Below are 25,954 nucleotides of genomic sequence, written 5' to 3'. Positions count from 1 at the left end.
AAGGCAGTTCCATACGAAAAGTAAATGGTGGATTACCGATTTTTTTTAAAATTTGTAATTTTGTAGTATTTGGGGTACTAAAAATAACTGTTTTAAACAGTTTTGCAAAAAAAAATTTTTTGCAAGATATTTAGATTTGAAAAATCAGAAACTAAAAATAAATAAATAAATGTCAATTTTTTATAATATTAAAAAAAGTTAAGAAAAATTAAATTTTTAATAATTTGTTTAAACAATAATTTTTTATTGTTAAAAAAATATGCTACACTGAGAAAACTGAAGTATTGGACTAAGCATCTGGAGGGACAAATCGTTGATATTTGAGAGTTAGCTATTGGATAACAATCTAAATGTTCAAATACACCATTGACAGATATTCGTGCCATTTCTCTTGGAGGGAAAATGAGTTTACAACAGATGGACAAATTAACCATCTTGAGAAGTCCCTTCCTTATCCGGCGCGAAATGAATAAATATGGCAACCTAACCCCTAAATTAAATACATAAAACGTCAGAAAAATAATTTCGCGCGCATCAGATCGTACACATTTTCTGCGCAACTTTCAACCCTCAGATATAATGGGAGAGAATATACAAGTAGATTTCCATTATCAATTCAAAATTTATTTTAGAAGGACTATTCAACTCTCTTCATAAGCAAAGGAAACATACACTTTTTGAACCTCTGAATTTGACTCTCCAGTTTTCTTAGTGTAAGGACATCATGGAGTTTCCTAAAAAAATTATTTTCTCAAAATTTAAACCTTCCTTAATAAGTCGACGCCCCCCGTCAATATAGTGTTTATTCGAACGCCAATGCAATAAAGCGTTAATTCAAAAATTGTGCTATATGGTGTCTTATTCAATTGTTTGTCCAACATAGTCCTAATTCACATTGATTTCAAAAAAGGGTTAATTTAATTTTTAAAAGTCCATATGATGCTTACATTCAAACAATTGTGCAATATAATTTTATCAATTCATTGTATTTTTTTTACAAAATATTATCGAAAAATGAAAAATATTGAAGATCTGTCATTTGAAATTAAAAATTTAATTTTCCCTTTAATGAACTCAACGTGAATTGAGATTATATTACACAAACAAATGAATAGACACCATATAGCACAATTTTCTGAATTAACGCTTTATTGCACTGGCGTTCAAATAAATACTATATTGACGGGGGGCGTCGAAGTGGTTAAATTTTTAAAGAAGTGCTTTTTGATGTTTTTGAGAAAAAAATTTTTGAAGTTTGCGCTACGAGTTTTTGTGCGTTGCGCTAACTAAGTAGCGCCTATATCAGTGTATTTTAATAGATGATATGACCTTTACTGCTCGCATCTAATACATTTATTAATTATATACATATGGGACATTCCACGTCAACACGGACAGACTCATTCTTTATCAGTTGTTAGGGTTCCCGAATATAAATCTAAAGTTTTTTTTTTAAAATCCAAAATGGCGAATTCAATATGGCGGACAAAATTCAAATTTGATCAGATTCGATTAAAACTTGTTACTCGGGGGTTTTTAGGGTCGCTGATTACGAATCTGAAGTCACTTTTTAAAAATTCAAAATGGCGGATCCAATATGGCGGAAAAAATTTTCAAATTTGATCCGATTCCCTTAAAACGTGTTACTCGGGGGCTTTTGGGGTCGCAGATTATGAATATGAAGTTACTTTGTAGAAATTCAAAATGGCGGATCAAATTTTTTAATTTGATCAGATTTAATTAAAAAGTGTTACTCGGTGGTTTTTAGCGTATCTGATTATGAATTTGAAGTCTCAAACACAAAGTAACTTCATATTCATAATCTGCGACCCCAAAAGCCCCCGAGTAACACGTTTTAAGGGAATCGGATCAAATTTGAAAATTTTTTCCGCCATATTGGATCCGCCATTTTGAATTTTTAAAAAGTGACTTCAGATTCGTAATCAGCGACCCTAAAAACCCCCGAGTAACAAGTTTTAATCGAATCTGATCAAATTTGAATTTTGTCCGCCATATTGAATTCGCCATTTTGGATTTTTAAAAAAAAACTTTAGATTTATATTCGGGAACCCTAAAAACTGATAAAGAATGAGTTACAGAATAATTTACCTCGTTTTTTGCTTTTAATTCATAAAAGTATTTTGAGATTTTTGGACCTTTTGACTTTTGATAGTTCTATTGGCATCGGAAATGGAATGTTGCAAAAAACGCCCATCGGCATCTTAAAGTACATGAACGTAGAAATCTTTTAAGCCCTAGAACGTTTAAATATATCAAAGCAATTTTTGTTTAGAGCTCTGTCCGTGTTTACGTGGAATGTCCCATATATATTATTATTATAAACAGTTTAACTATATATTTTAAACTTTTTTATAAAAATTATTTTCCTTTTTTATTGTAAAAAATCTTTTCCTTCACACTTTATCTAGGCTTACATTTCTAATTTTTTTAATTTTATGGTCTTCAGTGGAACAAAAGTCAAACGTTATTGTATCAAATTTATTTTCTACTAACTGAAAAAATGCTTTAAGGAAAAGATTTTTTACATTAACCCATTGACGCCTACAGGCAAAGGAATGCAGATATAATAAAAGTAACTATTAAAATCCTGGCATGGGATCTAATGATAATTTTTGTCGTCGAATGTTAAAAAAATATTTTTTTAACAATTTCTTTTATAAACAAATGAAGAAAAATCGATTTTTATAAAAAACTTATAGCGCTATTTGATTCTACGCTAAAAACCACTACGAAAACATATATTACATAATTTTTTAAAAAAGACCTATTGGTGTACACATTGTGCCTGAACCAAAAAAAAGTTTGATAAAAATGGTTCCAAAATCTGGTTGATGGGGATGTTTCTGCATCATATTAGAAGTAAAAATCCGTTGAGATAAAAATCCTAGCTGATCCTTTTTTCGAGATATCAGTATTTTCGTTTTTTTAATTTTGCGAATTTTTACAAAATATTAAATTTAAAACTTTGTAACTATATCAAGGTAAACTATTTACTTAAAAAATATTCTTTTATCTATAAATACGTGTAAACGCCTTTAAAATAAGACCTAAGTGAAGAAAATTGGTTAATATTTGTCAAAGATATGGGATTTTTTGTATATTGAGTTCACCGTAATTTATTGCTTTTGATATAAACAACCTGCCGCGGTTTTATTTTAATAAAATTGCAGATTATTTAATTTTTATTTCACAAAAACAAAAGAGTGTTGCAGCTCAATTCAAATTCAAACAAATTTCTGTTAAATCGTGAATATAAAAAACAGTAATCTTGTATAAAAAATGTCTCATTCCACGATTAAGTGTTCTCATAAGGAGAATAGAAAGAAAGTTTGTGCTCCTTGTGGAAAGAAAATAATTAATCTTTGGAAAAAAGAATGCAGAGAAATTTTCAATTAGTAGTAAAACTGAAAAATTGATAAAAAATTTTGTTAGTGATACTTTTGACTTAAATGATGAGAAGTTTCCTATAAGTATTTGTCAAACTTGTTATTTAACTTTGTTGGATGCTAAAAAAGGAGTTTTCAAAAGGCCTATACAAAAATTTCCGAATTATGTAGATTTAGTACTAAAGAGGGAAACTCGTGCTGAAAATGGAATTTGTAATTGCTACATTTGTTTGACAGCTAAATTTAAGGGACACAGTAAAGTCATCAAAGGTGCAGGCAAGGTAAGAAAAGTAGATAATGTTATTTCTACCGAGAATGGTCAATTCGCCAATTTGGATCAGAAAAAACATACTTCGAAAGAACCAGAAGCAGTTTTGTCTTGTGACGCATCCTACCGCTGCAAGGAATGCTTTCAGGAAATAGGTAAAGGTATGCCTTTACCTATAAGTCATGTCTGTAAACATCCAGAAAAAAATGTTGTGGAAATTGTAGATAATTTATCCGAAAAACAACAAGATCTTGTTTTAGCAGCTATTTTGCAAAATAAATCAAAAAATTGCAATCCGAATGGAAGTAATGCAAATGTTCAATTACATTCATCTACTGGTGGAAGAAAAACGAGAATTGTTATTAACCCTACTTCTAAAAGAGACGTTCAACTTGGAGAAGAGGCTTTGGATAATCTACGAGTTAATTTGGGTATGTCGCAAAATGATATGAGGAAGATAACGAATTTTTTTAGATGTAACATTGGCAGAAAATCTGTTGTTCCGTATTATCGAGATCACATGCCAAGAGAATCGAAAACTTTGAAGGAAATTTATAAGGTATCGGAGCATGAATTTGAATGTGAAAATGGGACTTGTAAAGATAAAAATATCAAGAAACGTCCGGTGATTTATGCAGATGCTGAAGAGCTCCTCGACACTATAATTCAAGAAAGAAATTTGGAAGGCAATGTTTTAATCAAGGTCATGGTAGATGGAGGTCAGGGGTTTCTCAAGATTTGTATGACCGTCTTACCCGAAAATTATTCTCCGAAATTAGACAAAGTTATTAATGAATCTGACGACGAATTGATCTTCGAAGATAAGAAAGAAACCACTCAGAAAAGAAAAAAACAGGCTTACTAGTGTTAATAAATTATTACTTTTGTGCATCGTTCCTAAAGTAAAAGAATCTTATAACAACATGAAATTGTTATTTGACTTGACGAATATCAACAACATTCCCTTGAAATTCGTTGCAGATTATAAGCTTCTTCTTATAATAAACGGTCAACAAACAGCTACTGCCACGTTTCCCTGTCCGTATTGTCATATTTCATTGCAAGAATTGAGGACAACGTCTCAAACTAAGAAAAGTTCAAGTTCTTTCAACGAACCTTCTTGCGAAAATCCGGTGCTAAAGACATATAAAGACTTGAGAAGTGACTATGATCTATTTTGTCTTCTTGGTAAAAATAAGAAGCGAGCCATGGAATGTCACAGCGTAGTAAATCCTCCGCTATTTAATGAAAACGACGACGTTACCGTTTTGAAAAAATGTATCATTCCTGAACTCCATAGCCAAGTTTTGTGAATCATTTGTTCTGGACGGGATTAGTTCCGCTTTTGGGAAGAGATACCGCTCTGATTTGGCCGAAGAAGATTAACGTAATTTTAAAAAACTATCATGGTGACGTCTTCGAAGGAAATGCATGTAGGAAGCTTTTGAAAGAAGCAGATCAACTCGACGATGCAAAAATTTATGGCGAAGTTGGACGTCTGAAAATTGTCCCATTTATTGCTGCATTCAAAGCCATAAACAAATTAGTGGATTCTTCTTTTACGTCGGGAAAAGTAAAACCTTCTCTATGCTCGAATTTGTCAGAATTACGAAAATCCTTTGACAGCCTTGATGTTTCCGAAACGTTGAAAATTCACGCAATACTCGATCATTTGAAAGAAATGCTGGCATTTATAGAAAACAATGACGGTTTGGGTTATTGGTCTGAGCAGGCTGGTGAATCAGTTCATCGTAAATTTTTAAAAACTTGGGAACGCTACAAAATTAATTCACTCGAAGATGAAAAATATCCTTTGAGACTTATGCAAGCAGTTTTCGAATTTTCATCTCTTCACCTTTCAGTCAGTTACATGCAAAAAGGATTAAAATTCATGTAAGATGAATATTTATTTCTTCTTTCGATTCAAAGTTTTAAATTAATTGTTCAATATAAAAGATTTTCATGTTATTTGTAAATTTTAAAAATTTCATTCGTTCCCAGTTGTAAATTTATTGTATTTAAAATCATTTATTTTTCTAAATAATATATTATATATAATAATTGATATTGGTTAGTGAATTGGTACATTGTGGATTTTGAAAATTTAAAAACACTACAAAATTAATTCAATCCAAGGTGAAAAATATCCATTCAAATTTATGCAAGCAATAATTGTGGAATTTTTATTTTGTCATTTTTAAGTGAGTTGTATTATGCTGATTATTATAGTTCATGTAAGCTGTCTATTTAGATATTATTTCGTTTCAAAGTTTTAAATCTATAGTTTAAAAAATATTTAACTTGTTTTTTACACACTTTATGATATGAATATTATTCTTTACTAGTTGCGAATATAAAATCAATGTTTTGTACTTTTTCAATCAAATCAATTAATTTTTAAACAAAAAGGTATTACAATGTAATAAATATATTTAAAAGAAATATCAAGATTTTAGAAATATTACCTGAAATATTAAAAAAGTTCAAAACCAACTCTTAATTAAGCTTAATATACAAAAAATCCCATATCTTTGACAAATATTAACCAATTTTCTTCACTTAAGTCTTATTTTAAAGGTGTTTACACGTATTTATAGATAAAAGAATATTTTTAAGTAAATAGTTTACCTAGATGTAGTTAAAAAGTTTTAAATTTAATATTTTATAAAAATTCAAAAAACGAAAATACTGATATCTCGAAAACAGGATCAGCTAGGATTTTGATCTCAACGGATTTTTACTTCTGATATGATGCAGAAACATCCCCATCAACCAGATTTTGGATCCATTTTTATCAAACTTTTTTTTTATTCAGGCACAGTGTGTGTAAAAATGTTATAAAAAATTAGCCTGTATTCATATTGTATGAGGTATAAGGATCGTTTTTGAAGTTAAAGATTTTTTTAAACAAAATTAGCTTAATCAGGAGAGGTTTTGACGTTAAAAATTTTTTTAACAAAATTTTTACCTCAAAAACTATTTATGTAAGTGAAAATAAATAAGAAAATCTCTTCCGAGCGAGCGAGGAATATGACGCTAGTATGTACTTATTATTATTTTTTTTGTTTTACAATGTTAAATTTAGAATAAATTGTTTTCTTCTCAAACTATATCTTGTATATTAACCCTTGTTGTTTGAGAAATGTGCTTTTGGTTGTGATTTGTCTACAACATATATGTCGTATTAGTTCGTTATACAGTCTGTCTTGAAAAGCTGATCTAATAGCAGCTATTGTTACGCTTTCATCAAAAGTTTGGTTTTCTGGAACCATTTTTTTATAATCAATGATTTTCGAAGAATAGTGTAAAAGAAAAAAAAATTTATATATAGGCAAAACAAATTTTTTTTTAAATAGTTTTTATGATTTGATAACTTTCTTTAAATATATATATATATGTCGTAGCCACTTAGACGAATCCGACATTAAGTTAAGTGTCCAGACAGTTAGCTAACTGCCGACAGTTAGACGAATATACGTCGATATCGTCTATTTGTCTAAGCAGTAAGCTAAATGTCCTACTGTTAGCTTACTGTCCACCGCCATTTGGACATTTAGAGTAAAATATCTAAATGAATAAATTCACTTCATCTATACAAAAATAATTTATTTAATGCGGCCAATAAAAAAAAATTTTTACATTTATTATTAGTCAAGTTAATGTCCACCGCCATTTCGTCATTTACAGTCAAATATTCCTCAATGAAAAAAAAATATATTTATTGTTATAACAAAAAAATTAACAAATTAATTATTTATTTTTGCATGGATTGGCATAGTGGCATCGATAACACAAACTTATAAAAATTGTACAAGCACTTCTAGGGATACGCCACTTTTTTATATACTCAACGATTGCGTTTAACTTTTCGGAAATTAAAACTTATAATTGAATAATACTAGAAGTATTACAAATTAATTTACCTTAATTATAATAATTATAAAATATGTACCTATTTAATGTCGTCATTCACAATCCCAAGGGACATTAATTAATAAATAATTAATGTAAAATTTGTTTTTTTTATCGGCTGCATTAAATAAATTATTTTTGTATTTATTTAATATACTTCCCCGCGGTCTGATATCGTACTATAAATGGATTAATACATAATTATAAAAATTAATAATAATTTTAATACAGATAAAGCGGTTCAGGAGATACAGATTTTTAAAAAATCACGTTTTTACGTAATTTTTATTTTTAATGCTTATAGGCAAAACTCGGTCAAAAATTGATCAATTTGGACGTTTTTATAATGAAAAGTTTTGTTTTCACGCGTAGTTTTTTATAAAAATATTTTTTAAAAATTTTAAAATAATTTACGATAAGATTTTAAAATTTTTAAAATAAAATTTTATTTTTAACAATGTATGTATCAATTAACTTTTTTCAAAAAAAATTTTGTAAGAAACTAGCACTAAATTGACAATTTTTAAGCATTGTCCGATCGTGGGCAAACGATGGGATCTATTTATTAAAAAATTTCAATTTTTATATACGCAGTGGTGGACAAATAACTAACTTGCCATTTGACAAAATCACACAAATTTTTCACAGCAAATGTGTTTTCAGATTAAGTCTCTCCAAACTTAACCTTTTTTCTGTGTAAAATTGTGATTTGGTCAAATGACAAGTTAGGCCTACCGTTTTTACTGTGTACATAAAACTTAAAATTTCTTTAATAAAATGATCCCATCGTTTGCCCACGATCAGACAAGACTTAAAAATTGTCAATTTAGTGTTAGTTTCTTACAAAATTTTTTTTGAAAAAATGATCGATACATACATTTTTAAAAATAAAATTTTGTTTTAAAATCTTTTCGTAAATTATTTTAAAATTTTTTAAATAATATTTTTATTAAAAACCACGCATGAAAACAAAACTTTTCATTATAAAAACGTCCAATTTGATCAATTTTTAACCGAGTTATAAGCATTTAAAAAAAAATTACGTAAAAAACGTCATTTTTCAAAAATCTGTATCTCCTGAATCGCTTTATGAAAAAATTTGAAAAAAATCAAGGTAGCTCATTTCAAAGAGTAGGGGAGGGTGGTCCCATACCGACCTCTTAAAGTGCAAAGGCTAAAAATGTGCCAAAAATGTTTTTCTTTGTCTTCGTCAAAATTTTTTTTAATAAAGGAACTATTTTTCGATGTTTTCTGACGGTTGCCGAAGTTTTTGATTGTCATTAACAAAAGATTTAAAGAAAAAGCGAAAATTATTTACGTTTTTAACTTTTTTAAAATGGGTGGTCCAAAACCGACCCCCCCATGGTCTGAAACCGACCACCCATTTTTGGGGGAAAATCTCAAGAATAATGAAGATATCAAATTCTGATAGTAATTAAAATAAAATTCAACAGTCTGTAATGAACTGTTAAATTATTTTTACTTCATTTAAATACATTTTTGGAACTTTTTCTAAACAAAAAGGTAAATAAATAAATCATTAGTAACTTTACTCTGAGATTATTTATGTCTTTAAATTATGTTGACATAGTTAAACTTGAATTAATATTATTACTTTATTTAAATAAATTTTAAGGCCTTTTTTAACATGATAATAAATATAAATTGTTAAACAGTGTCTAAATTTCCAATATAATAGCAGCAATGGTTTTGCTTGTTTTAATTTTCGCTCTATTTCTGATAAAATATATACGAATTTTGTTATTAATTCTTTTTCGTTTTCGTACTTAACTGCTTCCAAAGATGTCGAAAAGTTCACCTTTTCTTAATTCATATCGCCTTGTCAAGAACATTTTACAACCGACAATGAATAAAATATTTAACCATAAGAGAATTAAAGTTAAGTAATAAGTGCTGTGATTGCTAGTAAAATATTTTATAAATTCCTTAAAAATAAAAGTAAATATGCAAAACCTATCCTCACTTCATGTGAACAATAAGGAAGAAGAGAATAAACAATTACAATGTAAAAATATGGGGGTCGGTTTCGGACCACCCTCACTATTTTCACAAAATGTTTGGCCAATCACTTACATCAATGGAATCAATTTAATTTGAATGTTGTGCGTTGAAGTTATGGTCATACACAATCAAAATTAATTTCGTAAAAATTGTCCTGTATTCAAAAAACACTGTTAGCTCGAATTCCGTATAGGTCAAATAATTAAAGAATTGAAAAAGAATATTGAAAATAAAGTGAATAAAGAATAAATACAAAGAATACATGAAAGAGATATAAAAAATAAAAGAATTAAAAGAGAATATTGAAAAAGTCTAGTATCAGCAAGAATAAAATAAAAAGTAATTTTATTAAAAGAATATCAATTTAAATATATTGTTAAAGACAGCCTTTCTTTACGGGGTTTAGTCTTTATCTTGTGCAATAAAAGGAATATTAAAGTTCAAGACGAAATATTAATCTAGTGATCCTAGATTGGGTATTTCTTTAGTCTTCCGGAAAAACAACTTAAAATTTACGAAGTCAGAATGTGTCATTGGATTACTATTTCAAGGAGATTGAATTACTGAGTAGTGAGTATAAAAGTCTTACATCACAAAACACACACTACAATTTCATTCACACGGGACGCATGATTATTCCCCAAATGTCATTTTTCCGAAATGTCATTTTACCGAACTGCACTTTTGCGAATAGTCATTTTTGCGAGAAGCCAATTTTGCGAAATGTCACTTTTGCGAATGGTCATTTTAAAGAAATGACATTTTTGCGAATTGTCACTTTTGCGAATCGCCATTTTTACGAATAGCCATTTTTACGAATTGTCATTTTTGGGAAAAGCTATTTTTGCGAATTGTCATTTTTGCAAATTGATATTTTTACGAATTGTCAATTTTCCGAAAAGTCATTTTTGCGAATCGCCATTTTTACGAATTGTCAATTTTCCGAAAAGTCATTTTTGCGAATTGTCATTTTTGCGAAAAATACAATAGTGAATTTATAGACCTACAAGTTTTCTATTGTATTTTTCGCAAAAATGACAATTCGCAAAAATGACTTTTCGGAAATTTGACAATTCGTAAAAATGTCGATTCGCGAAAATGACTTTTCGGAAAATTGACAATTCGTAAAAATGGGGATTCACAAAAATGACAATTCGCAAAAATAACAATTCGTAAAAATAACTTTTCGCAAAAATGACTATTCGCAAAAATGGCAATTCGTAAAAATGGCAATTCGTAAAAATAGCGATTCGCAAAAGTGACAATTCGCAAAAATGACATTTCTCAAAAATGACAATTCGCAAAAATGTCAATTCGCAAAAATGATTTTTCGCAAAAATGGCAATTTGTAAAAATGGTGATTCGCAAAAGTGACAATTCGCAAAAATGACATTTCTCAAAAATGACAATTCGCAAAAATGACTTTTCGAAAAAATTACAATTCGTAAAAATGGCGATTCGCAAAAATAAATTTTCGGAAAATTGACAATTCGTAAAAATGGCGATTCGCAAAAATGACAATTCGCAAAAGTGTCATTTCGCAAAATTGGCTTTTCGCAAAAATGAGTATTCGCAAAAGTGCAGTTCGGTAAAATGACATTTCGGAAAAATGACATTTGGAGAATAATCATGCGCCCCCATTCACACGTATACAAAGTACTCTCTTTTGCACACATAAAAATTAGATTATTTGTATTAGGGACTTTTGGCCAAAATATACAATTAATTGTTTTCATCTTAATATTGCATTTTAATTTAAACATCCTAATAATTTTCCTATCTTCTCATTTTACTCAAGAGTAGGGTTCTCAACCTCTTAGTTGAATCAATAACTAAGTAGAGGGGGAATCTACTACCTTTACAATTTTTTTTTGTCCGAAGGACACGTGAGTTAAAGTTTTAAAAATTAATCTTTAAAATTTCCATTTCTAAATCCTACTTTAACACTTGGAGTACTAAATAACTGTGTCAAACAGTTTTGGAAAAAAAAAATTTTTTTGCAAAATATTTAGATTTGAAAAATTGGAAACTGAAAAAAATGACTTTTTTTAGAATTTTTATTTCGAAAACTATTGATTCTACAAGAAAAAATCATTTATTCAATATTGTAGAGAAAATGTCAATTTTTTATAATATTAAAAAAAAGTTAAGAAAAATTAATTTTTCAATAATTTGTTTAAACAATAATTTTTTATTGTTAAAAAAAGCAAAGTACATCATGGAATTTTCTAGAAAAATTATTTTCTCAAAATTTGAACCTTCCTTAATAAGTGGTTAAATTTTTAAAGAAGTGATTTTTGATGTTTTTGAGAAAACAATTTTTGAAGTTTGCGCTACGAGTTTTTGTGCGTTGCGCTAACTAAGCAGCGCCTATATCAGTGTATTTTAAAAGATGATATGACCTTTACTGTTCGCCCCTAATACATTTACTAATTATATACGTATATATTATTATTATAAACAGTTTAACAATATATTTTTAACTTTTGTATAAACATTATTTTCCTTTTTTAACCCATTAATGCCCATGGGCATTAATTGGACATGGATTGTTGTTGTAAATGGACATATTGTTGTAAGAATGTTATAAACAATTAGCCTGCATTTATACTGTATGAGGTAGAAGGATCGTTTTTTAGGTAAAAATTTTGTTTAAAAAATATTTAACGTCAAAAACTTTCCTAATTAAACTAATTTTGTTTAAAAAAATTTTTAACTTCAAAAACGACGTGACTTTCAATTACAAAAATATTAGAAGTTCATCTTCATTTTACTATCATATATTAACCAAAACTTTTTTGATTTTATATTTTGGACCACTTTTGTGGACTCCATAGCGCACACCGATTTCTACGACCCTTTGACTTGTCACTAGTACATCTATATATATTTTAATTTAAATTAAATTTTTTTGGTTAAATTTTCTTCTGAATATGTTCCCTTAGATGTAAAAAAATTTTAGTTAATAAGAATATATTATACTTTAGAAAAAACCCTCTATTTGACCAGACTTCCCCCTTAAGTTATAAGCAAATTTAGGATAAACCAGAAAGTAGTCGGCCACCTTATAGTAGCCGGACACTTTTTAATTTTGAATAGCTATAAAACCGTATGAGATAAAAATATTTTGTTTGTTGCTAATCATTTCTAAGGTGATCATAAACAAATCTAAGCTTTTGTAATTAAAAAAAAATTTTTTTTACGCACTGTTAAAAATTTCTGTAATTTTACAGCAACTTTACAGTACAAACGTACTGTGAATTTACAGTTTTTGCTGTAATAACACATAAATGTAGTAAATTCACAAAAATGTTGTAATTTTCACAGTAAAACATAACAAATACAGCAAAATTTCATTGTATTCGAATAATTCACAGCAAAAAAAATTGTACTTTTTATTTACAGTAAATTGTTTGCGAAATCACAGTATAAAACTCAAAGAATTTTACAGATATTCATTTTGTGATTTTAGCTGAGGTTTTTTACATTATATCTAGCATTGACTGAATTTTAACCTTAAGAATATGATTTTAAGTCCTAAAAATATAGCTGAATCATTTTTTAAGCTTAAAAATAGTTTCAATAAAAACTATTTTTTAATTATATTGCATTTTAGTAGTGAATAATTTTAAACTGAAAAGAAGAATAGAGTATGGTACACATGTTTCTTATATTTTATACTGTATAACAGATTTAGTTTATTTTTATTTTTTGTCTTATGCAAAATTTTAATTTAACTTTACTTCAGTTCGGAGATGTATAGTTTTAATAAATATAACATTAATTTTTATAATTTGACAAAAAGGTAATATTTTATTCCTTATTAATTTGCGATTATCACATTAAGTTAATTCATTTTTAACTGTCGATCGAAGAAAAGTCATTCAACATTCATATAATAAATAATTTGATTTGACTATTTCGCGTCGGCCCAATATATACATAATACTTTGCAAGAGACTTTCATAGCCTCCCTTGGTCGAGCGCGTCTAGGCGCAGCTCCCAAGGTTGATGGCTCCATACAAGATAGACAACACTATATACGAATAAGGGTTCAAATCACAACAGAATTTTCTAACAGTGCGGTTTTTGAAAGCTTTTTTAAGTGTCCGATTACTGTCGGATTCTTACTTGTTTATTTACAAATTTTTTTAACAAATAAAATCTTTTTTTCATAAACATGATTGGTTTAATAGTTTTGTGTTATCGTAAGGAATAAAATCACATAAAAGAATTCGAAAAAAAATATGAATTGCACTTTTAAAACAGTGTTAATTAAAAAGATTGCTTCAGGTGGCCAACTACTGTCGGATTCTTACTTTTTTTTGTAAATTTTTTTAACGAATAAGAAATTTTTTGTTGTAAACATGATTGGTATACTAGTTTTGTTGGAACATTAGGAACAATTACACATGGAAGAAATTTTACAGAAATTTTAATTGTAATTTTTAAACAGTATTCATAAAAAAGATTTTCTTAAGTGGCCGACTACAGACTGTCTGGTTTACTCTATTTAAAGTTTCTGTTTACAAAGTAAGGTGAAAAAATTTTTTAAAAAAGTCAAGGACGAAAATAAAAATCGATACTTACAATGAATATATTACATTATCATTGATACACTGAAAGAAAAATTTAATTGAATTAAGAAAATTTGAATTGGTTGAAGTAAATATCGGGATTGCATAGGGTCGATCTAATTATGCGATTGGCTCAAGAAAATGATTTTCTTGGCATAGTATACTTGGTAGGAGAGTATATGTTCTTGATCCAAGAAAATATGGAATTCGATCAAGAAATTAAGTAACATGTAAGAAATGCAGAATATATTAATTCAATATCATTTGTGTATCAAATCAAGAAAATATGTTCTCTAACCGAGAAAATATCTTCTTGATTTGAGAAAATTATAGATTTCAATGAAAAAAATATTTTCTCAATTCAAGTAAATTATTTACTTGAATCCACCCTCCTTTCCCCCATCCCATCATTTCTAATACTTTGGTCAAACATTTTTATTATTTAATTAATTAACATTTATATTTTTTATTTAAATAATTAAACAATTGTTATTTTACATAATATTTACATTTAATTAATACTTATCACAAATACAACAAATATACCTTGAAAGAAAATTTTCCACGGTCGGAGGAATTAAACCCGGGTTGCACGCGTCAGAAGCCGTACCGTTACCACTATGCCATCCAAGCCTCAAGGGACAGTTTTCAAAAACTGCTATTTAAGTTGCATATCCATTTGAAGAGAAATATTTTCTTGGATCAAGAACACCAAAATTGTGTTAAGTAAAAAAAAGTCTCAAAGCAAATGAATAAAATGATTTGATTTAAGAAACACAAATTCTTCAGACAATACTTTACTATTTCGCTTAAGAACATAATATTTTTGATTAAATCCTTTTTGGTACTTCGGTTAAGTAAAATATTTGGTTGTAGTAATAACATATTTACTTCCACCAAATACTAAATTATTAATTCAAGAACTCTACCCAATGCTCATAATTACTTGGCACAAGAAAATAAATTTCTCTCTTCAAATAAATATGGGATTGATTCAAGTAAATTGTGTCAAGTAAATGCATTTACTTGGTTCAATTACATTTTTTTCAGTGTACAAAGAATGTCAACAATATTCAGCTTATTGTAATGCTTTGATTATTTATCTTTATAATTTGATATAATTTTTATAAAATAAATTTTTATTATATATTATAATATTTTTTAAAAATTGTATACTATATATTAAATAATTAAAAATTTTATTATTATGAAATTTTTAGCAAATAAAATATTTCATTTACCCAAGTTTAAAAATGATTTTTTTTTATTTTTCATAAATGTAGAAGAAATTCTATCACAGTTCGTTTTTTATTAAATATTTTGTTATATTGATTACAGAGTTATGCAGATATGATCCGTATCATTTAATGGATTTTGGAGTAGGTGACGCTGATGTTATACAAAGTAACATAAATAAAGAACCACCTTCTTCACCTTTAGTGCCCTCAACAATATCAACATCTTTTTCTCTACCTACTGGTCTTTTGCAACCTTCTCTCTTTACAACAATACCACCTTTTATGCAATCAGTCAATATTCCACAAGCGTGTACGAACTCGCCATCAGGTATATTTTTTATTTTCTTTATCTATACAAATAAAATCAGAATTTTGTATGTACATTGCTCAAAATTAATTTTTTCTTGTATAATTTATCATTTTAAGTAGTAAAGGTGTCAAATGTGCCATGAATAAAAATGCTGTCTGTCTGGCGTCGATATTTTGTACAGGCTTCACTTAAAATCGACTTGACCGGTCAAAATGAAATTTTACAAATATTAAACTGAACGAAAGTTATGACTGTTTTCCAAAGAAGTCAAAAAAATGCAAATTTTCTGTTTTATTTAGACTGATGCGACATAGATTGATAGCTATTAAAAACTGCATGACATAAGTATAAGTTGTACCTTCACAACGCACATCTGATGTGCATTTTAGCGACAGTAATTTAAATTAACAATTATGCAATGAATGATATAAGTAGATCAAATTTTTTATAATACTTCTCTCGTTCAAAAAAAAATTGACATTCAATAAATTTTTATTATTTTGTTTATTATTATTATTTTATTTTTGTTTTCACGCGTAGTTTTGAATAAAAATATTTTTAAATAATTTACGATAAGATTTTAAAATTTTTAAAATAAAATTTCATTTTTAACAATGTATATATCGATTAATTTTTTTAAAAATTTTTGTAAGAAACTACCACTAAATTAACAATTTTTAAGCCTTGTCCGATCGTGGGAAACGATGGGATGTATTTATTTTAAAATTTTTAATTTTTATATACGCAGTGGTGGCCAAATAACTAACTTGCCATTTGACAAAATCACACAAATTTTTCACAGCAAATGTGTTTTCAGACTAATGGCCAATTGATCCGCCCTAGGATAAAGTGCCTGTTAGTTAACTGACAGAATAAATTTATCAGGAGGTTAAATTTAGTTAAACTGCTGGTTAGCATTTTTGGGTTGATCCACGTAAATACAAGTGCCAGTTAACTATCTAGCAGATAAATAACGAAAAGTAGGGAATTCTAGTACTTTTTGTATTAGAATTGACGCTCTGGCAGCACTGACGCTAAAAAGCTGATGCTTAGATTGCCCGAGTTGATGCAAATAATAAGGTCCCGATCAAATAACTCGACCGACGCTCGGACTGGTCGCTCGAACGCTAGTCAAGACCGTCAAAATAGCAAAAAAAAAATGTCGAAAATTTAAATATTGAAACGCACTACCATTTAGAGCATAAAAATGCGCAACTTTTTTGTCTTTGAAATTTTTTTGTAGGATTATTGTTTGTAATAATAATGGACAAAAACTGAAATTTTTTCATTTTTCAATCTCATTGAATTTCAAAACATAAATCGTCTTTTCTCAAACAATTCTTCATGAAATTAATAAAAAATTAGTGTACTTACGCATTGGGATCTACTGAAGACGATTAAACTATTAAAACTTGTTAAAAAATTTATTATTAAGTTATTTATTAATGTAAACAAACTCGTGTCGGTAAATAGGATTTCTCTACTTTGACGAGAAAAAGTGTGCGGGGAACTTTCGAGTTAACAGAAGTTTCAGTGAGAAATTTGTTTATTAGTATATTAAAAAGTTTTTTGAAAATTTTCAAGCCGTTTCATTGGAAACTTTAAGAAATATGATCGTTTTTCGAAAATGGAATTTACGCGTCAGCGCCACCGTCACCACAGAAAACGTGCCATGCATGAAAACAATTTCCTCATAAAAAATATTGTTCTATATTTTTTGCAATGTTTACATTATTACTTAAGTAATTTATTGAACTTTTCTTCGAAAATTATTTATTATCCTTAAGTTTGTTTAATTCAGTTTTAATATTATTTAATACTTCTTTCTAATATCTAACGTGTGGAATATTACATGTTATTGTTTTTAAGTATATCGATCTTTGAGGTTAGAAATCAACCGGCTGCCGTATTTTGTTATGATTTTATTATTGTGAGTTTTATTCAATATGACGAATTTTTATATTTATATTGTAAAAGAATCAATTTTGACAATTATGTCGGAAAATAATTATACTCACGGTGGTCTTGAAGCAAAATAAAGTTTTTCTACGTCGCCAAAAAAAATCATTTGTTCAATCTTTTAGAGCGTCATCTCAAGATTCAAAATCAATAAATATTGAAATCCCAGCTGCTCGTCCTTGCGTCTTTTCAACCAATACTGTTTTCATTGAGGTGTACTTGCGTTTGCGAAGGCAAAATATTGGCCCCACTTTACTGTTTTTTTCGCAGTCATAATATTTAAAAGATTAAAAACTGTTTTTGCACCTTAAAATATAATATTTAAACTACAAAAAGAAATAATTGTTTCTTTTTTCAACTATTATTTACGATTTGTAGAGGGCGCCAAAGTATGGCGATCTCTAATTCGTAAGATTTTGCGGTGCCCCCGATATAGCCACTCCTGACAGTATGAAATCAAAAAAACAAAATTTTTTTCTTAGTATATATAAATACCTAGTGGACGTATGTGATGGAATTAAAAAAAAGTAAAAAAACGAAAATGGCGCCCTTTTAAAGTAAAAAATTTAAAAGATCAAAATCATCGTTTCTTAAAAATTGACTTTAAAAGGTCGCCATTTTCGTTTTTTTTTACTTTTTTTAATTCCATCACATACGTCTACTAGGTATTTATGTGTACTAAGAATTAAATTTTGTTTTTTGACTTTAGACTGTCAGGAACTGCTGTATCGGGAGCACCGCTAACTCTTACAAATTAGAGATCGCCATACTTTGGTGCCCTCTACAAATCGTAAATAATAGTTGAAAAACGAAACAATTGTTTCTTTTTGTAGTTTTAATATTGTATTTTAAGGTGCAAATAAAGTTTTTATTATCTTTTATTATCTTTTAAATATAATTAGGACTTTTTTCGGAGCAAGCAGGTGAATCTATTCATCGACATTTTTTGAAAACTTGGAAAAGTTATAAAGTTAACGATTTAAATCAGGGACCGTCACGGAATCAAAACAAAATTAAAAAATACTTTTGTTTTGATTCGGATATGGGTATCAGAATCAAAATTCCACTCTATTTAGTTCTGATTCCAATATCAAAATTCCACTCTATTTAGTTTTGGTTCTAATATCAAAATTCCACTCTATTTCGTTTTGGTTCCAATATCAAAATCAAAATTCCATTCTATTTAGTTTTGATTCTAATATCAAAATCAAAATTCTTTTTTGTTTTAATTTTGATAAAATACTACTGCGCATGTATAAGTCTCATTGAACCTAAATTTTGTTGCAAATGTCAAATATATCAGAAGATAATATTGTTTTTACATAAGAAATCTGAAGTAGAATTCGAATCGACTTCTGTTTCTATAAGAAAACCGAATTCCAGTATTACAGTATCAGAATCAAAATAGGAAGTAAATTTTGTTTCGTTACAGTATCAGAATCAAAATAGGAAGTGAATTTTGTTTCGTTACAGTATCAGAATCAAAATAGAAAGTAAATTTTGTTTCGTTACCGAATCAAAATCAAAATACATTAATAATTTCGTTTTGTTTTGGAATATCGTAACGAAATCAAAATTTGATTTCCGTGACGGTCCCTGATTTAAATCATCCTGCATACCTAGAGAAATTGAAAAGTGCTGTTACACAATTTTCTTCTCTGAATATTTGAATTACAGTTTTGTAAATATACATTAAATATGTATGTATATTGTGTATTATTGTACAAGTAGTTTTATCGTATTAAAAAGTATCAATTGTTTAATCATATAAATTTGTAACTATTTTATTAAAAAAATACCACTCTTATTTGCGACCAGTTGTTCTTTATTAATTTTTATGTGCACTCACCATTAATAATTTTTTTATTTTTATTTTTTTATATAACAAATTATTAAAAAATGTTCAAATTATAAAATCTAACTCAAATTAAATTGATATATAAATTTACTAAAACGGAAAGAAAATAATTTTAGAAATTAAAAAATTTTTTTTAATGAAAATCTTATTTTTTCGAAAAAACGCTAGGACGAGCAGCTGGGATTTTAATATTTATTGATTTTGAATCTTGAGATGACGCTTTAAGGGATTGTACAAATGATTTTTTTTGGCAACGTAGAAAAACTTTATTTTGCTTCAAGACCACCGTGACTCAAAGAGGCAGAAAAAGAACACGAAAAGAAAGTGACTGGAAACAAAACAAAAAAAAGCAACTAGAAATAAGGTATGTATTTATCATAATAGTTAATATATATTTAATATAATTAAGAAAAACACTGAAAAAAATTATTTAATTTTAGTCATTCGTTATTTTACTGACAAGGAATAATATTTTTTTGCCAAAATTTTTACAATTTTTAATGAATTATGAAAATTATTCCACACGTTAGATATTAGAAAGAAGTATTAAATAATATTAATACTGAATTAAACAAACTTAAAGATAATAAATAATTTTCGAAGAAAAGTTCAATAAATTACTAAAGTAATAATGTAAACATTGCAAAAAATATAGAACAATATTTTTCTATGAGGAAATAGTTTTCATGCATGGCACGTTTTCTGTGGTGACGGTGGCGCTGACGCGTAAATTCCATTTTTCTCGTCAAAGTAGAGAAATCGTATTTACCGACACGAGTTTGTTTACATTAATAAATAACTTAATAATAAACTTTTTAACAAGTTTTAATAGTTTAATCGTCTTCAGTAAATCCAAATGCGTAAGTACACTAATTTTTTATTAATTTCATGAAGAATTGTTTGAGAAAAGACAATTTATGTTTTGAAATTCAATGAGATTAAAAAATTAAAAAATTTCAGTTTTTGTCCATTATTATTACAAATAATAATCCTACAAAAAAATTTTAAAGACAAAAAAGTTGCGCATTTTTATGCTCTAAATGGTAGTGCGTTTCAATATTTAAATTTTCGACATTTTTTTTGCTATTTTGACGGTCTTGACTAGCGTTCGAGTGACCAGTCCGAGCGTCGGTCGAGTTATTTGATCAGGACCCTAAATTATATAGATTTCTTTATTTGATAAAATAATTCTTTTATTACTTCTTAAATAAATACATTGAAATCTACATAATTATTATTTTTATATTATTTTGTAAAAATGTTTGGAAAGTCATTTTTAATGAATAATAATTATTCATTATTTCATTAATTATTTGGTTACAATACAATTATTGTATTGTAACCAACTAAGTACATTGCAATTGAAATAAATATTTACTTTATTTAATTTTTATAGCTTTTTCCTTCTTTCTCTTTTTTTCTTTTTCTTAAAAAATTTGTTGTAAATAAATAAATTCATTGAAATGTATGTATTTATTTATATAGTTTTTATTGCTTTTTCTTATAATAATTAATTTCATAATGTTCTTAAAATGCACAGTGGGCCAGGATCGTCGATTTTTGGCAAAAAATCATTATTTAAAAGAGAACAAGATATTTACGAATAACAAGTATGCTACCTACAGTTTTTAGGGTCGCTGATTACAAATCTAATGTCAGATTTCAAAAATTCAAAATGGCGGATCCAAAATGGCGGACATACAATTTTTAAAATTAATCGATTTTTATGAAACTTTGTATCTAGAGGTTTTTTAGGTCGCTGATTACGAATCTGATGTAAGAATTTAAGTGGATTTTAGATTGGGTGAGATTCGCCTACAATTTTTTGCTTGGGAGTTTTTAAGTTTGGTGATTACAAAACTAGTGTCTATACAATTTAGAAAATAAAAAATTTTTTCCTGTTATTAGCCTACAAAAATAAAAAGTACTGTAGATTCCAGGATCTACCACGAGAAGGTTACAGGTAAAGATCACATTTTGTATTTTTTTAGATTTTTAAAATTTTTTTGGTTTTTTTTAGACCTGATGTTTACTTATAGGTATATAGTTTATCGCGTGGGTATATCAGGTGCGCATGTAGTGCTATTGGAGAATCTGCTTTTATTTCCATGGATCAGATAAACACTCCATTTCATATCTAAATCTGATTTCAGAAACAAAGTGCTCATTTTTACATTTTTAAAATCTGACAACAGATTCGTAATCAGCAACCCGAAAAACCTCTACATACCTATGTCTCATTGAAATTGATTAATTTAAAATTTTTTATGACCGCCATTTTGATTTCTTGAAATCTGACATCAGATTCGTAATCAGCGACCCAAAAAACCATAGAGTTATTAGCATAGAGTGCGCAAGCGACCAAAATGTTAGACAGCCATATGAAAAGTAGACCCCTTTTCTTTCTTTCTCTAATAACGAATGCGCGATAGTGAAACAGCTGATGCATCGAAACAATTGTTGCTTGCTTGCTGGCAATTATATTTTTTTTTATTTACGTGACAAATAAATAATTTAAAAACATTTTTAGCAGGAAAAATGATATTTTATGTTAAGTTTACCTGCTTTCAATTTATACTGATCGAAATAAGCAGCTCAAAATTAAAAATTCCAATTACTATAATATTATCGATACGACATCTAAACTAGAATCAAAAGTTGCGTCTTAACTTCAAATAACATCCGAATAGCTTTTTTCAACATGAATTTTTAATCCCACTCTACCCTATTTATTGTAAAATATTTATTTTACATTTAATTTTATTATATTTAAAACGATTTTTCATGCGATCTTTTTCGACAAAAACCTAACCAAAAACTTTTATTCTTGCACATGCGCCATTAAACAAGGTAAGATAAGGGGTCTACTTTCATGCTTTTGTCTCTTTCTATGCGCCTAAGAATGCTTCTTACGGTAAAAGGTATAACTCGCGCACTTTATTCTAATAACTCTATGCAAAAAACCCATAGATACCTATGTTTAATTCAAATTTATTGATTTTAAAATTTTTATGTCCGCCATATTGGATCCGCCATTTTGAATTTTTGAAATCTGACATCAGATTCGTAATCAGCGACACAAAAAACCATTAAATACCACTGTTCATCATAATTGATTAATTTTGAAAATTGTCTTTATATATTTATTGCATATATTTATATGTTTATTGCAATATTCTTGTTATGTTGAAAAAATATGAAAAGGCGCAAAATGGCACATATTGGCGTCAAAGTAGACATGCTAAGTAATCGTTCTATAACTTGTTTTTGCAAATATTATGCGGCTCGGAGGAGCTCGACTAACTGAAAGTCGGCACTGTATTGAAAAATCCTCTATTTGTTAACTTCAATGGAGATACATTTTAATAAATTTTATTGTTTTAAAGTAACTATTGGTTTTTTTACTTCAATATATCTATTGATGAGAAAAAATAAGTACTTATACAAAAATAATTAATTTATTTCTAGATATATTAAGTATTTCAATCAAAAACATTTTATTATTTTATCTCAAATGTTAAACTTAAAATAGTTCTAGAAGACACAATTTTTTATTATTTAACAAATCCTTTATCCAATAAATTTCTTATTTACTGTTAAATACTGTGGATAAATTCTTTTGTGCGTATTTGAAAGTTGAGAAATTGTATTTTTGGCCAAAATTCGACGATCCTGGCCCACTGTGAAATGTATTGGTTAATTTGTTTCTTGTAAATACATGAATTGTGATTCAAATAATTTATTATTTTTCATAGTTTTTATTGTTGTTTTCATAATTAATTTCAAAACATGCATAAAATATTTTTAAATAAATGTATTTATTGTAAATAAATTGAAATTCAAATAAGTTAAAATCTTTATATTATCATTCTTTTTGTTGTTTTTTTAATAATGAGAAAATGAATAACGATAAATTTAAATAATTTTCTGTTTTCAAATTATTGTTCATAGTTTATGAAATGTTTAGTAATTAATTTCAAAGCTTTCACCGAAGATAAAAAAATTAAAGCAATAAATTTAAATTCAAAAATAGTTCTTAATTTAAAAATTAGTGTTTGTAGGTTTTGTTGCTTTTTGTTAATAATTCATTTCTAACTTATCGTAAAGTCTTTTTTTATAAATGTGTATTGTAAGTAAATTTAACATACATACACTTTTTAAGGCTGCGTCTACAACAGAAAAAATAATGTGTAGAAAATTGTGTAATATATAGTGTAATTGCCCCTGACAGTTATCAATGCCAGAAACAATACACATTAAGCTGAGTCTCCAATAGGTGCCAATATGCATGTGCCAGTGCCAGTGCCAAACCCATTTAAGCTGAGTCTCCAATAGGTGCCAATGTATGTGTAAGTGCCAGTGCCAGTGCCAGTGCCAATCTCCAATACATTTTAAATGGGTTTGGCACTGGCACTTGCACATGCATATTGGCACCTATTGGAGACTCAGCTTAAAATGTATTGGAGATTGGCACTGGCACTGGCACTTGCACATACATTGGCATCTATTGAAGACTCAGCTTTACACTACAAATTACACATTATTTTTTTCTATTGTAGACGCAGCCTAAACGTCGAATGTGACCAGATCCACGATATCTCCAAAATTAATATCGTGAATATTGTTTTCTTCCATCATTAGGTATGTTTTCGTTGCCTGCACTAAATGTAACTTTTACACCACCTCAAGAGTAGGTGCAGAAAGTGTAGCGAAATGTATGGTAAAATTGCGTCACATCCGTCAAAGAGAACAGCATAGTGCAGGTTAGGTGTTAAAGTGTAAGAAGTGCAGGCAACGAGAACATACCTATTGTTACTTTTTCAAAATACTATAACACTGTGACATTTACACTTGTCACGTGAAACACATCAAAATTGGCACTCTAACCTCACAATTGTGTTAATCTGACAGTTAAATACGTTATTGGGTACTTCGACCGGCAGATAGGTAACCCTCAGATAAGACGCGTTTTATATGACAGTTAGCACTATTTAGAGGTGGATCAAGACTACAAAATTTTATCCGTTAGATAAATTTATCCAGAACTCTTATCTGGAAGTGGCTCAACTGGCCATAAGTCTCTACAAACTTAACCTTCTTTCTGTGTAAAATTGAGATTTGGTCAAATGACAAGTTTGTCCTACCGTTTTCACTGTGTATATAAAAATTAAAAATTTCAAAATAAATAGATCCCATCGTTTGCCTACGATCGGACAAGGCTTAAAAATTTTTAATTTAGTGCTAGTTTCTTACAAAAGATTTTGAAAATAATTGATCGATACATACATTGTTAAAAATGAAATTTTATTTAAAAAATTTTAAAATCTTATAGTAAATTACACAGCTCAACAAAAAAACGAAAAAATTTTGCGCCTGGGATTATATAATGATTTTTCTATTTATTATTCAATAAAATAAAGGAAAAATATACACATTCTTTTTAAAGTTTGCTTTTGTTGTAGTTGCAGACATGTTAAGGGGGGACATCTCGAAAATTAGGCATATTTTAAGAATTTTTTTTGTCTTAATGAAATGATCAATTAAAAATCTGTAAAGTACGTTTTATTCCATGAGTATTCATATGGGTGATTTTCACGTAACTGTGCAATTTCAAGATCAGTTTTAAAAGAAAAAAAATTTTGTTTTTTTAATGTTAAATATCACTTTTCCTCATCATTAAGGCATAATATAGTTGTAATTCGAATGGTTTTACTACAGCTATAATTATAAAAAAATTATAACAAATTTTCGAAAATTGGCTGCCACGGACGGAGCTGACCACCCTATGCATTGAATAATACTGCCGCCAACTGGGGCTACTTTATGTACGAGGTATATTTAATAAATAAAATTATTAAAAAGAACTTCTTTGTCAAAAAACCAAAAATAATTTAATTAAAATCCTTAAAACGATTAAAACTTCAACCGGTGACGAACATAACGGCAAAAAATTAACTTTAATTAATATTTACAAGTTTTTCAAATTAGTTTTAAAACTATTTCTCTCGTTTCTCTAATAACTTGAAAAGTGTATTAGATATTAAATTGTTATTCATTGAACCTTAAAATATTAATTTCAAGTTTTTGAAAAATATCATATTCAAAACGTTTAAAAAAGCTCCTATTGAAATGATGAGATTGAAAGTTATTTACATGTGTTTAAATGATAGTATTATAATTATCATAATGTATTATTGTAAAATGTATATTTAAAAAGAAAAAGTGTTATTTATTTTCTGAGTAATATAAAATTTGAAGAAAGGTTGTTAATTTTTAATAAATCATGATTTTAGCAAAATCTTAATGTTTTATTTTACATTTTGTTGTATAATATTTACAAAATTTTTTGTTTAATATCTTATTCTTCTTTAATTTACTCTAAAAAATCTACACAAAAGATTTA

General features: G+C 27.8%; 1 protein-coding gene across 1 annotated transcript in view; it reads left to right on the top strand.

The window, feature by feature from the left end:
• LOC122501536 (hepatic leukemia factor-like) overlaps nt 1–25,954 on the top strand; it is a 311,451-nt gene that overhangs the window by 146,504 nt on the left and 138,993 nt on the right. Inside the window, exon 2 of the mRNA XM_043611076.1 lies at nt 15,525–15,752. Coding sequence (XP_043467011.1) covers nt 15,525–15,752 — 228 coding nt within the window. The remainder of the gene's footprint in view (nt 1–15,524; nt 15,753–25,954) is intronic.

This window comes from Leptopilina heterotoma, unplaced genomic scaffold (genome assembly GCF_015476425.1).
Source record: "Leptopilina heterotoma isolate Lh14 unplaced genomic scaffold, ASM1547642v1 Lhet_210, whole genome shotgun sequence".
NCBI classification, from domain to species: Eukaryota; Metazoa; Arthropoda; class Insecta; order Hymenoptera; family Figitidae; genus Leptopilina; species Leptopilina heterotoma.
This window is presented reverse-complemented; position numbering and strand designations above follow the sequence as displayed.